Source organism: Oncorhynchus gorbuscha, linkage group LG24 (genome assembly GCF_021184085.1).
Source record: "Oncorhynchus gorbuscha isolate QuinsamMale2020 ecotype Even-year linkage group LG24, OgorEven_v1.0, whole genome shotgun sequence".
NCBI classification, from domain to species: Eukaryota; Metazoa; Chordata; class Actinopteri; order Salmoniformes; family Salmonidae; genus Oncorhynchus; species Oncorhynchus gorbuscha.
Genome location: NC_060196.1, coordinates 14,395,703 through 14,409,319, shown reverse-complemented (window position 1 = coordinate 14,409,319; position 13,617 = coordinate 14,395,703). Strand labels below are relative to the sequence as shown.

Below are 13,617 nucleotides of genomic sequence, written 5' to 3'. Positions count from 1 at the left end.
GTAAGTCGCATTGGACTCTGATATTACACTGCAAGAGCTGTCCACATCAGTTATGCAGCTCTCAACAAGCCGAGCCCCTGGCATCGATGGTTTACCATCTGAGTTTTATTAGCTCTTTTGGGGGTCTATTGGGGAAGATTTTTATGAAGTGGTGTGTGAATCTTTTCATGAGGGTTCTCTTCCTGTATCCTGTGTGCGGTGCTTTCACTGTTGCCAAAAAAGGGGGATTTGGCTCTCATAAAAAATTGGAGACCTGTTGCTTTGCTGTGCGCTGAATACAAAATTGTTTCTAAATGTCTCTCAAACAGGTTGAAAGAGTATCTGGGATTGTTGGTCTACAAGGACCAGTCCTACTGTGTACCTGACTGCTCTATTGTTTACAACTTGTTTCTGATAAGAGATGTTTTAGACATTTGTAAACTGTAAATGTGGGTTTACATTCTTTGGATCAGGAGAATGCTTTTGATCGTGTGGACCACCAGTACTTGTTTAAAACAATTAAAGCTTTTGGGTTTGGGGATGTTTTTTTGTCTTGGATGAATTTACTGTATGCTGGGGCCTCGTGTATGGTGAAGGTGGGGGGGGGGTGGTTTGAGTTGCCCCATCCCTGTCCAAAGTGGCATCAGGCAGGGATGCCCAATTTCAGGGCAGTTATATAGTCTGGCGATTCAACCAATGCTTTGTTTTTTTAAGAGCGAAGCTTACTGGTTTCTCTGTGCCAGGTGTAATGAAGGGTCCCACGATAGCACTGTCTGCGTATGCAGATGACATGATAGTTTTTATTACAGGGGGTGAGGATGTTAAGGTTCTCTCAAACGCTTTAAAGGTGTATGAGGCGGCCTCCTCAGCTAAAGTCAATTGGGGAAAGAGTGAAGCCCTGTGGGCAGGTCAGCTTCAAACGAGGTCCGCTCCACAGTTACAATCTAAGCTAGTCCTACAATCTAAGCTAGATGCCCTCAATCTCACACAAATCATCAAAGAACCCACCAAGTACAACCCTAACTCTGTAAGCAAGGGCACCCTCATAGACGTCATCCTGACCAACTGGCCCTCCAAATACACCTCCGCTGTCTTCAACCAGGATCTCAGCGACCACTGCCTCATTGCCTGTATCCGCTACGGTGCCGCAGTCAAACGACCACCCCTCATCACTGTCAAACGCTCCCTAAAACACTTCTGTGAGCAGGCCTTTCTAATCGACCTGGCCCGGGTATCCTGGAAGGACATTGACCTCATCCCGTCAGTTGAGGATGCCTGGTCATTCTTTAAGAGTAACTTCCTCACCATTTTAGATAAGCATGCTCCGTTCAAAAAATGCAGAACTAAGAACAGATACAGCCCTGGGTTCACTCCAGACCTGACTGCCCTCGACCAGCACAAAAACATCCTGTGGCGGACTGCAATAGCATCGAACAGTCCCCGCGATATGCAACTGTTCAGGGAAGTCAGGAACCAATACACACAGTCAGTCAGGAAAGCTAAGGCCAGCTTCTTCAGGCAGAAGTTTGCATCCTGTAGCTCCAACTCCAAAAAGTTCTGGGACACTGTGAAGTCCATGGAGAACAAGAGCACCTCCTCCCAGCTGCCCACTGCACTGAGGCTAGGGAACATGGTCACCACCGACAAATCCATGATTATCGAAAACCTCAACAAGCATTTCTCAACGGCTGGCCATTCCTTCCGCCTGGCTACTCCTACCTCGGGCCAACAGCCCCGGCCCCCCCGCAGCTCCTCGCCCAAGCCTCTCCAGGTTCTCCTTTACCCAAATCCAGATAGCAGATGTTCTGAAAGAGCTGCAAAACCTGGACCCATATAAATCAGCTGGGCTTGACAATCTGGACCCTCTATTTCTGAAACTATCCGCCGCCATTGTCGCAACCCCTTTTACCAGCCTGTTCAACCTCTCTTTCATATCGTCTGAGATCCCCAAGGACTGGAAAGCTGCCGCAGTCGTCCCCCTCTTCAAAGGGGGTGACACCCTGGACCCAAACTGTTACAGACCTATATCCATCCTGCCCTGCCTATCTAAGGTCTTCGAAAGCCAAGTCAACAAACAGGACCATCTCGAATCCCACCGTACCTTCTCCGCTATGCAATCCGGTTTCCGAGCCGGTCACGGGTGCACCTCAGCCACACTCAAGGTACTAAACGACATCATAACCGCCATCGATAAAAGACAGTACTGTGCAGCCGTCTTCATCTACCTTGCCAAGGCTTTCGACTCTGTCAATCACCATATTCTTATTGGCAGACTCAGTAGCCTCGGTTTTTCGGATGACTGCCTTGCCTGGTTCACCAATTACTTTGCAGACAGAGTTCAGTGTGTCAAATCGGAGGGCATGTTGTCCAGTCCTCTGGCAGTCTCTATGGGGGTGCCACAGGGTTCAATTCTCGGGCCGACTCTTTTCTCTATATATATCAATGATGTTGCTCTTGCTGCGGGCGATTCCCTGATCCACCTCTACGCAGACGACACCATTGTATACACTTTCGGCCCGTCATTGGACACTGTGCTATCTAACCTCCAATCGAGCTTCAATGCCATACAACACTCCTTCCGTGGCCTCCAACTGCTCTTAAACGCTAGTAAAACCAAATGCATGCTTTTCAACCGATCGCTGCCTGCACCCGCATGCCCGACTAGCATCACCACACTGGATGGCTCCGACCTTGAATATGTGGACACCTATAAGTACCTAGGTGTCTGGCTAGACTGCAAACTCTCCTTCCAGACCCATATCAAACATCTCCAATCGAAAATCAAATCAAGAATCGGCTTTCTATTCCGCAACAAAGCCTCCTTCACTCACGCTGCCAAGCTTACCCTAGTAAAACTGACTATCCTACCGATCCTCGACTTCGGCGACGTCATCTACAAAATTGCTTCCAACACTCTACTCAGCAAACTGGATGCAATTTATCACAGTGCCATCCATTTTGTCACTAAAGCACCTTATACTACCCACCACTGCGACTTGTATGCTCTAGTCGGCTGGCCCTCGCTACATATTCGTCGCCAGACCCACTGGCTTCAGGTCATCTACAAGGCCATGCTAGGCAAAGCTCCGCCTTATCTCAGCTCACTGGTCACGATGGCAACACCCATCCGTAGCACGCGCTCCAGCAGGTGTATCTCATTGATCATCCCTAAAGCCAACACCTCATTCGGCCGCCTTTCATTCCAGTACTCTGCTGCCTGTGACTGGAACTTTTATCTCCCTCACCAACTTCAAACATCAGCTAGCTGAGCAGCTAACCGATGGCTGCAGCTGTACATAATCTATTGGTAAATAGCACACCCATTTTCACCTACCTCATCCCCACAGTTTTTATTTATTTACTTTTCTGCTCTTTTGCACACCAATATCTCTACCTGTACATGATCATTTATCACTCCATTGTTAATCTGCAATATTGTAATTATTCGCCTACCTCCTCATGCCTTTTGCACACATTGTATATAGACTCCCCTTTTTTTCTCTGTGTTATTGACTTGTTAATTGTTTACTCCATGTGTAACTCTGTGTTGTCTGTTCACACTGCTATGCTTTATCTTGGCCAGGTCGCAGTTGCAAATGAGAACCTGTTCTCAACTAGCCTACCTGGTTAAATAAAGGTGAAATAAAATTAAAACCAGGGGGCTTCAGTGGGGCTTCAATGGGATGAAGACTTTGTTTTTTTTTCTAGGCTCCGATGTCTTTCAGAAAAAGAACTGGGAGGGTGTATTGGAGAAAGTGTGTGCCAGACTGTAGAGATGGAAATGGGTGCTGCCCCAGCTGTCTTATAGGGGAAGGGTCCTGGTAGCTAATAATCTTGCTGCCTCTACCCTGTGGCACAGACTAATGATTTTGGAGCCACCAAAGAGTCTGATACAAGAGCTTCAGAGGACCCTTGTCAATTTCCTCTGGTCTGGACAACACTGGATTAAAGCTGCAGCCCTGTACCTGCCACTGCACGAGGGTGGGGGCAAGGCCTGGTGGACATTTCCTCTAGAATCATGGCTTGTTGTACAGAGACGGTTCTAGCTAGGTCGAAACAGCCTACACATTGATGAGAGCGGGCTGTTTGGGCTTAGACAAGCACCTCTTCCTCTTAAAGCTGGAGGGGGGTGATTTGCCTGGCCTGACTCCATTTTATGAGTCTGTTATGCAGGCTTGGAGAGTCCTTGTCAAGTCCCGTAAGGCCTGTACGCCACCAGGGATGTGGCTTTTTAAAGAGACTCTTTTTCACAACACTGCCATCTAGTCCCGTGTTTTGGGTTCAGCTAGCCTATGTTCATGCCTGTTAGGCGTGGGGTGTACCAAGCTGGGTCATCTGATGTGGAGCAGGAGCAGATCGTTGGAGGAGCAGGGAGAAAGAGCGGGGATCCGATCATCTCGCCAATTGAGGAAGGTCGTTGCTGAGGTCTGTGACTCCTTGCCAGTGCTTCATCTGCAGTATGTGACTGACACTTCCAATTCTGATCGGTGGAAGGAGGGTCTGGATTATGTGTTCCCTGCACTGATTGTTAGTGCTGCGATGGGGGCAATCAAGGAGGACGTGGGGATGCTGCTTTCCTACGATACCCCGGAGCTGGGGGAGTTCAAGGAGGTGGGAGGGTGTGCTTGGTTCAGGTGCCTCTCCAAAAGGCTGTTGGCGATCATTATACAATGCCTATTGATAAGAGGACAGCTGACCTCCAATGGAGGATAATACATGGAGCTATAGCCACCAACATGTATCTGGTACATCTGGACCCTACTCTTGGGGAGGGGTGTCCATTCTGTGCTGAGTCTGAAACTCTGGCACATCTTTTTTTACTGTGTCCCAGGTTGGTCGGGATGATTGAACTGATCACTGATTGGTTCTCAACGTTGAGAGAGGTTTTCTCTTCCCAACTGTATATATTTGGGCCAAAGTACAGGTTCAGTCAAAAGGGTGAGGTTGTGTTGCTTAATTTTGTGTGGTTAAAAGATTCAGCAATGGTCGACAACCTTTGTCCTCCCGTGATTGAGAGAAAAATCTGGGTTTTATTCAGAATTGCAGAAAAGGGGCTGTCCCTGGATGCCTGACCCTAACTGGGCTCACGGGCGGTTCTCTGATTTAGATCAACTCAAAAGGGAATTGGAGTTTCCTTCATTAAACAGTCCAAAATCACATTACACAATTTTACAAACAGTATCATAGTCACTCGTTCATCTTATACAACAATTAGATGTAAACCTCATATCTGAGGCTATTATATAAACAGCGTTATGGTAATGTGGCCACACGTCTCCCATGAGCTTCCCCAAGATGTAACAAATGGACCAGTTCGTAGCTGGATTCTTCACCGATCTTTTATACCTTCTCCGGAACATAAATGTTGTTCGGACCTCAAGTTCTGTGAGGTGGAAGGATTTCCTTTGTTCTCTATGAAAATGTACTCTCTCTATACTGCCCTGGGAATTTACGACCTCACTGACCACAGCAGCCTGGTTGAATGGAGCAAAGAGCGGGGGATGGTGTTCGCTGTACCTAAAGAGGGCAACGTCATAACATATGTCTTGGTGGAATGACATGAAATTCTGGACTTACTCATCTGGTTAAGAAAAGTCTGGATTGTCCGTCTGTAGACACTATACAAATACTCACAATATCAACAAACTATCCGTTGATAAACAACTGCTTCCAAAGATTTCCGGATAGGTTTAGAATAAGGGTTAGGGTAAGGGTTACATTTCTGGTTAGGGCATAGGTTAAGTTTAGGGTTAGAGTAAAGATTATGGTTAGGGCTAGGGTTTGTTGAAATGTTACTGATAGTCTGTAGACCACCTACAGATGGACTAATCCAAATAAGTGTTGCCGAGTGCAGTCGCAGACATCAACACATCCAGAGCTCTTAGATCATATCAGTAACAAAGAAGGCTTTGATAAGAAGTCAACCGTCAAAGGATAACAAGTACTGGAACACACACACATACCAAACCCTTTGTTCTCCCTTTGTCTTCTGTGAAAACACCCCACGATAGCATAAACAAGAGTATTTTTTTAGGATGTTGATGTCAGGTACTAGGCCTAACCAAATATTATTTTATCCAGACCTGGGACTATTCTGGTTTGTGCTGGGTTTCTGATGTCTTGACAATGCCAACTGAAAAAAAGTGTAATAACTGAATTGATCAATGAATGAACATACAAATGAAAGGATGAATGAATGAAATTGCTAGACAATATTTTTTATTTAATCTTTATTTAACGAGGCAAGTCAGTTAAAAACAATCTTATTTACAATGACGGCCTAGGAAAAGCCTTGTTCAGGGGCATAACGACAGATTTTTACCTTGTCAGCTCAGGGATTCAATCTAACAACCTTCTGGTTACTGGCCCAACCACTTGGCTACCTGCCACCCCTATATCAAGATCATTTGTTACATTTAGATGTACTAAAGCCTTACACTGGATGACATGGTTGTCACACAATAAATGAAAACCTGTGATATCAAAGCAATATTTAAACCCCAAAATCAAAGTTTAGGCCGAGCTGCAATGCAAATTGACCCCTAGACCTGGCAGTGTGGTGTCAGACAACAACCTCTCCCTCAATGTGAACCAGACAAAGGAGCTGATCATGGACTACAGGGGGCCGAGCATGCCCCATACCATATCGACAGGGCTGTAGCGGAGCAAGTCAAAAGCTTCAAGTTCCTCTGTGTCCACATCACTAAGGACCTGTCATTGTCCAAACACACCATCACAGTTCTGAAGAGGGCAAGACAACACTTTCTACACCCTCAGGAGGCTGATAAGATTTGGCATGGGCCCTCAGAACCTCAAAGTTATTCAGCTGAACTATTGAGAGTCTTGACTGGCTGCATAACTGCTCAGTAAGGAAACTCCTCAGCATCTGAACACAAGGTGCTACAGAGGGTAGTGCATATGGCCCAGTACATCACTGGGGCCAAGTTCCCTGCCATCGAGGACCTCTATACCAGGCGGTGTCAGAGGAAGACCCTCAAAATTGCCAGCCAGGTCATAGACTGTTCTCTCTGCTATCGCACAACAAACGGTACCGGGGTTCCAAGTCTGGGACCAAACGTCACCCGAATATTTTCTACCCCAAGCCATTAGTTCCGTAAATAGTTAGCTATTTGGCTAACTATTTAACTATCTGGACTATCTGCATTAATCTATTTTGCATTAACTTTTTGACTGAACAAATACACTGCTGCTACTGTATATTATCTGTCACTTTATTCCTAGTTATATGTCCATATCTACCTCAACTACATCGTACTCAGACTCAGACTCAGTAGACACATAGACTCAGTACTGGCACCGGATGTAAATGTAGCCAAGTTGTCGTTACTCATTGTGTATTTATTATTACATGTTTAGCTTTTCTATTATTTCTCTATTTTCTTTCTTTCGGCATTGTTGGAATGGGCCCGTAAGTAAGCATTTCACTGTTAGTTTCTACCTGTTGTTTCAGGAAGTATGAGACAAATAAAATATGATTTGATTTAGAATTAAGAATGGAATGGAATGACAAACTATCAATTAGGTCATTATTCCTTCGTGGTACTAAGATGCGACGATTCCAACTCGGTCCTTGTTCGGGTTCCTCATCTTTGATTTGTTCTTTTTTAGCTGTTGCAAAATAATTGACTGCATGATTACATCTGGAAGGAAACTCACTTGAGTTTCAGATGACCCGAAGCAGAGTTTTCACAATGCTTACGTAGAATGGCACACCGAGCGTGTAAGACTCAAGAGGGAATATCAAAATCCTTATACATAATTAAAGGGAGGGTGACAGTGTGGTCGCAATTAGAGAGGTGTATCTGTACGATCACGGTCTTGAAAGAGACATAATTCATGACAGTGGGGAAACACTGAAGACAACCTTAACTGTCACTGTATGAAGAAGAGTATTTGTGTCTTTCATTGCTGATGTTAGATAAACTATATAGCAGAAACTCCATCTAGTTCAATAACACATATTCAGTTGTTTCAGGTCATGTTGCCTAATGGTAAGTTATTGGTTTGAATCTGGGCACGGTAAATATTTTCCCGGACACTTTCCTGTCTTCCTGTACTGCAGTGTCACATGGCCGGCTTGTGTCTTTCATAAATTATTGTTTGGGCGGCAGGTGTGGGGTTGCAGGTGTGCAAATCAAGGCTCCATCGGTGGGGACAGGACATACAGTAAGATGGAGGCACCTGACGACAAATGTGACTTAAGGTGGCTCTCGGCAGAACCACACCTGTCTCTCTGAATCAGACATACGGTATCTGTCATGACTATAGGTGATGTTTCGAAGATAACAAGGACAAACAAGGATGTAGCCTTTTCATTATGCAACTAATTGTACTTTCAAACCATGAAATATCCAAATACTTACCTTGAAATGTATTTGAAAGTAATTGAAATAAATTCAATTGTATTTGAACCCAGGTCTGTTGTTTACAAGTATCATGCAGCATGTATAAGTTATATTACGTAGTCTTCACTAGCCAGCTAGCTAACGTCCACTGATTAGCTGCACTGGGAAAACTATTACACTCAACTGAACGACTTGATCAGTGTAGTGTTAGCTAGCTACATAGCTGTCTTTGCTGTCTTCGTATCTTTGTTCCAAGATAATTGTGTTGTTTAGGTTTAGAGTGTGTAGTCTTAGAGTGATTATCTTAATTTACCGAGGTTAGCTAGCCAGCGATTTGTCGTCCTTAACGTAGGAGACTCTGCTAGCTAGCCAACAGCTAGCCAACGCTAGCCAACGTCTTCTGAATAGAACTCAACAACCTGGTCGCATTCACAGGTAGTATCACATTTTCATTTCATTACAGTACAACGGTTTGATTTGTTTGATTGTAGCTAGCTACATAGCTAGCTACATAGCCGTCTTTGTATCAAAGATAATTGTGTAGTCTAGAGCGATTTTCTAGGTTAGCTAGCCAGCTATTGTCGTTCTTTTAACGCAACGTAACGTAAACAACACTACTAGCTAGCCAGCTAGCCCCCGAATAGCAGCACTGTAGAAACTATTACACTCAACGGAACGACTTGATTAGTGTAGTGTCAACAACGCACCCACTGCCAGCTAGCCTACTTCAGCAGTACTGTATCATTTTAATCATTTTAGTCAATAAGATTCTTGCTACGTAGCTTAACTTTCTGAACATTCGAGACGTGTAGTCCACTTGTCATTCCAATCTCCTTTGCATTAGCGTAGCCTCTTCTGTAGCCTGTTAACTATGTGTCTGTTTATCCCTGTTCTCTCCTCTCTGCACAGACCATACAAACGCTCCACACCGCGTGGCCGCGGCCACCCTAATCTGGTGGTCCCAGCGCGCACGACCCACGTGGAGTTCCAGGTCTCCGGTAGCCTCTGGAATTGCCGATCTGCGGTCAACAAGGCAGAGTTCATCTCAGCCTATGCCTCCCTCCAGTCCCTCGACTTCTTGGCACTAACGGAAACATGGATCACCACAGACAACACTGCTACTCCTACTGCTCTCTCTTCGTCCGCCCACGTGTTCTCGCACACCCCGAGAGCTTCTGGTCAGCGGGGTGGTGGCACCGGGATCCTCATCTCTCCCAAGTGGTCATTCTCTCTTTCTCCCCTTACCCATCTGTCTATCGCCTCCTTTGAATTCCATGCTGTCACAGTTACCAGCCCTTTCAAGCTTAACATCCTTATCATTTATCGCCCTCCAGGTTCCCTCGGAGAGTTCATCAATGAGCTTGATGCCTTGATAAGCTCCTTTCCTGAGGACGGCTCACCTCTCACAGTTCTGGGCGACTTTAACCTCCCCACGTCTACCTTTGACTCATTCCTCTCTGCCTCCTTTTTTTCACTCCTCTCCTCTTTTGACCTCACCCTCTCACCTTCCCCCCCTACTCACAAGGCAGGCAATACGCTCGACCTCATCTTTACTAGATGCTGTTCTTCCACTAACCTCATTGCAACTCCCCTCCAAGTCTCCGACCACTACCTTGTATCCTTTTCCCTCTCGCTCTCATCCAACACCTCCCACACTGCCCCTACTCGGATGGTATCGCGCCATCCCAACCTTCGCTCTCTCTCCCCCGCTACTCTCTCCTCTTCCATCCTATCATCTCTTCCCTCCGCTCAAACCTTCTCCAACTTATCTCCTGATTCTGCCTCCTCAACCCTCCTCTCCTCCCTCTCTGCATCCTTTGACTCTATATGTCCCCTATCCTCCAGGCCGGCTCGGTCCTCCCCTCCCGCTCCGTGGCTCGATGACTCATTGCGAGCTCACAGAACAGGGCTCCGGGCAGCCGAGCGGAAATGGAGGAAAACTCGCCTCCCTGCGAACCTGGCATCCTTTCACTCCCTCCTCTCTACATTTTCCTCCTCTGTCTCTGCTGCTAAAGCCACTTTCTACCACGCTAAATTCCAAGCATCTGCCTCTAACCCTAGGAAGCTCTTTGCCACCTTCTCCTCCCTCCTGAATCCTCCTCCCCCTCCCCCCTCCTCCCTCTCTGCAGACGACTTCGTCAACCATTTTGAAAAGAAGGTCGACGACATCCGATCCTCGTTTGCTAAGTCAAACGACACCGCTGGTTCTGCTCACACTGCCCTACCCTGTGCTCTGACCTCTTTCTCCCCTCTCTCTCCAGATGAAATCTCGCGTCTTGTGACGGCCGGCCGCCCAACAACCTGCCCGCTTGACCCTATCCCCTCCCCTCTTCTCCAGACCATTTCCGGAGACCTTCTCCATTACCTCACCTCGCTCATCAACTCATTACTGACCGCTGGCTACGTCCCTTCCGTCTTCAAGAGAGAGAGAGTTGCACCCCTTCTGAAAAAACCAACATTCGATCCCTCCGATGTCAACAATTACAGACCAGTATCCCTTCTTTCTTTTCTCTCCAAAACTCTTGAACGTGCCGTCCTTGGCCAGCTCTCCCGCTATCTCTCTCTGAATGACCTTCTTGATCCAAATCAGTCAGGGTTCAATACTAGTCATTCAACTGAGACTGCTCTCCTCTGTAATACGGAGGCGCTCCGCACTGCTAAAGCTAACTCTCTCTCCTCTGCTCTCATCCTTCTAGATCTATCGGCTGCCTTCGATACTGTGAACCATCAGATCCTCCTCTCCACCCTCTCCGAGTTGGGCATCTCCAGCGCGGCCCACCCTTGGATTGCGTCCTACCTGACAGGTCGCTCCTACCAGGTGGCGTGGCGAGAATCTGTCTCCTCACCACGCGCTCTCACCACTGGTGTCCCCCAGGGCTCTGTTCTAGGCCCTCTCCTATTCTCGCTATACACCAAGTCACTTGGCTCTGTCATAACCTCACATGGTCTCTCCTATCATTGCTATGCAGACGACACACAACTAATCTTCTCCTTTCCCCCTTCTGATGACCAGGTGGCGAATCGCATCTCTGCATGTCTGGCAGACATATCAGTGTGGATGACGGATCACCACCTCAAGCTGAACCTCGGCAAGACGGAGCTGCTCTTCCTCCCGGAGAAGGACTGCCCGTTCCATGATCTCGCCATCACGGTTGACAACTCCATTGTGTCCTCCTCCCAGAGCGCTAAGAACCTTGGTGTGATCCTGGACAACACCCTGTCGTTCTCAACCAACATCAAGGCGGTGGCCCGTTCCTGTAGGTTCATGCTCTACAACATCCGCAGAGTACGACCCTGCCTCACACAGGAAGCGGCGCAGGTCCTAATCCAGGCACTTGTCATCTCCCGTCTGGATTACTGCAACTCGCTGTTGCCTGGGCTCCCTGCCTGTGCCATTAAACCCCTTCAACTCATCCAGAACGCCGCAGCCCGTCTGGTGTTCAACCTTCCCAAGTTCTCTCACGTCACCCCGCTCCTCCGTTCTCTCCACTGGCTTCCAGTTGAAGCTCGCATCCGCTACAAGACCATGGTGCTTGCCTACGGAGCTGTGAGGGGAACGGCACCTCAGTACCTCCAGGCTCTGATCAGGCCCTACACCCAAACAAGGGCACTGCGTTCATCCACCTCTGGCCTGCTCGCCTCCCTACCACTGAGGAAGTACAGCTCCCGCTCAGCCCAGTCAAAACTGTTCGCTGCTCTGGCCCCCCAATGGTGGAACAAACTCCCTCACGACGCCAGGACAGCGGAGTCAATCATCACCTTCCGGAGACACCTGAAACCCCACCTCTTTAAGGAATACCTAGGATAGGATAAGTATCCCCCCCCTTTAAGATTTAGATGCACTATTGTAAAGTGACTGTTCCACTGGATGTCATAAGATGAATGCACCAATTTGTAAGTCGCTCTGGATAAGAGCGTCTGCTAAATGACTTAAATTAAATGTAAATGTAAATGTATATTCAAGAATCAATGGCTATGTTCATTTAAACGTCCAAAAATGGGACAGGACATATCAGGGAGGCAACAAATGTGACTTTGCCCTACATTACGTGACTTTAAGGTGCCTCTCCACAGAACCACACCTGTCTCTCTGAATCAAAGACATACCTGTCATATGGTATGTGGTAACGAGAGAGAAGGTGACTTGGCAAAAACAACAAGGAAGAAAACAAGGATGCTGCCTCTGGGGAGACTGCCCCTTTTTTGGGGCAGCTAAAGTTCATTTCCTGCATTTCTACACAATCTAATATGACCCACGGTCCTTCTAGCCATCTCTATTTAGAACAACAAAAAGTAAGCAAAAATGCCCACAGTCATCAAGCTACAGTAAGAGATCATTATAAAATAAGTTTGAGGGATTGATAAGACTGAACTTGATCAATGGTAATTAAATAATCAATATTGTCTTGCACCTTTAACTGTTAGCGTTGCAAATTAACAACTCTTACAAATAAAGTACAAAGACTTAACTTTTGATTCAGAAGGTCCAAAATAATTCTTAACAGCTTCTACCCCCAAGCCATAAGACTCCTGAACAGCTAATCAAAGGGCGACCCAGACTACTAGCATAGCCCCCCCCCTCCTCCTTTTACACTGCTGCTACTCAATGTTTATTATCTATGCATAGTCACTTTATTTTTTAGGTAATTTTTTATATTTTTATTTAACCTTTATTTAACTAGGCAAGTCAGTTAATAAAGAACAAATGCTTATTTACAATGACATCCTACCCTCAGTCAAACCCGGACAACGCTGGGCCAATTGTGTGGCACCCTAGGGACTCCCAATCACGGCCGGATGTGAAACAGCTTTTTACTACTTTTTCCACCATTGTGGAAGGCCGCCGGTCAAATGCAGTGGTTATAGGAAAGGTGACTTGATCACCTTAGCACAGGATTAGTTTACCTATTTTTGTAATTTATTATGCCAACAAAAGTTTTTTTCCTAATTATTACAGTCCAGAAGTGTTGGGTATACTTACATAAATGTTGGTAATTCATGTGGTGTTTTATTTCAGTGCAATCATGTTGAACTTATCTGCTTACTAAGTGAAGAGAAGTCTTCCCATTTGTGTGAGACTTGGTATAGTCCTAAGGGGGAAAGGCGGTTTCACTCTTATTTCAGCAGTCTGTTTCAGACTTTCAAAAACAAAGGATGTGCACAAAACTGTTAAAGCTCAGTCCTAACTCAAAGCAGTTTTGATATAGATTCTCATACGTTGGCTAAACTTTGAATGTTTTCAGCCTGACTGTCTTTGTTTTTTATTTAAATA

At 46.4% G+C, this 13,617-nt stretch overlaps 1 protein-coding gene across 1 annotated transcript in view; it reads left to right on the top strand.

The window, feature by feature from the left end:
* Positions 1 to 4,518: 4,518 nt before the first annotated feature.
* The window catches only part of LOC124013312 (histidine-rich glycoprotein-like), a 31,372-nt gene continuing 22,273 nt past the window's right edge, over positions 4,519 to 13,617 (top strand). Inside the window, exon 1 of the mRNA XM_046327582.1 lies at positions 4,519 to 4,598. Coding sequence (XP_046183538.1) covers positions 4,519 to 4,598 — 80 coding nt within the window. The remainder of the gene's footprint in view (positions 4,599 to 13,617) is intronic.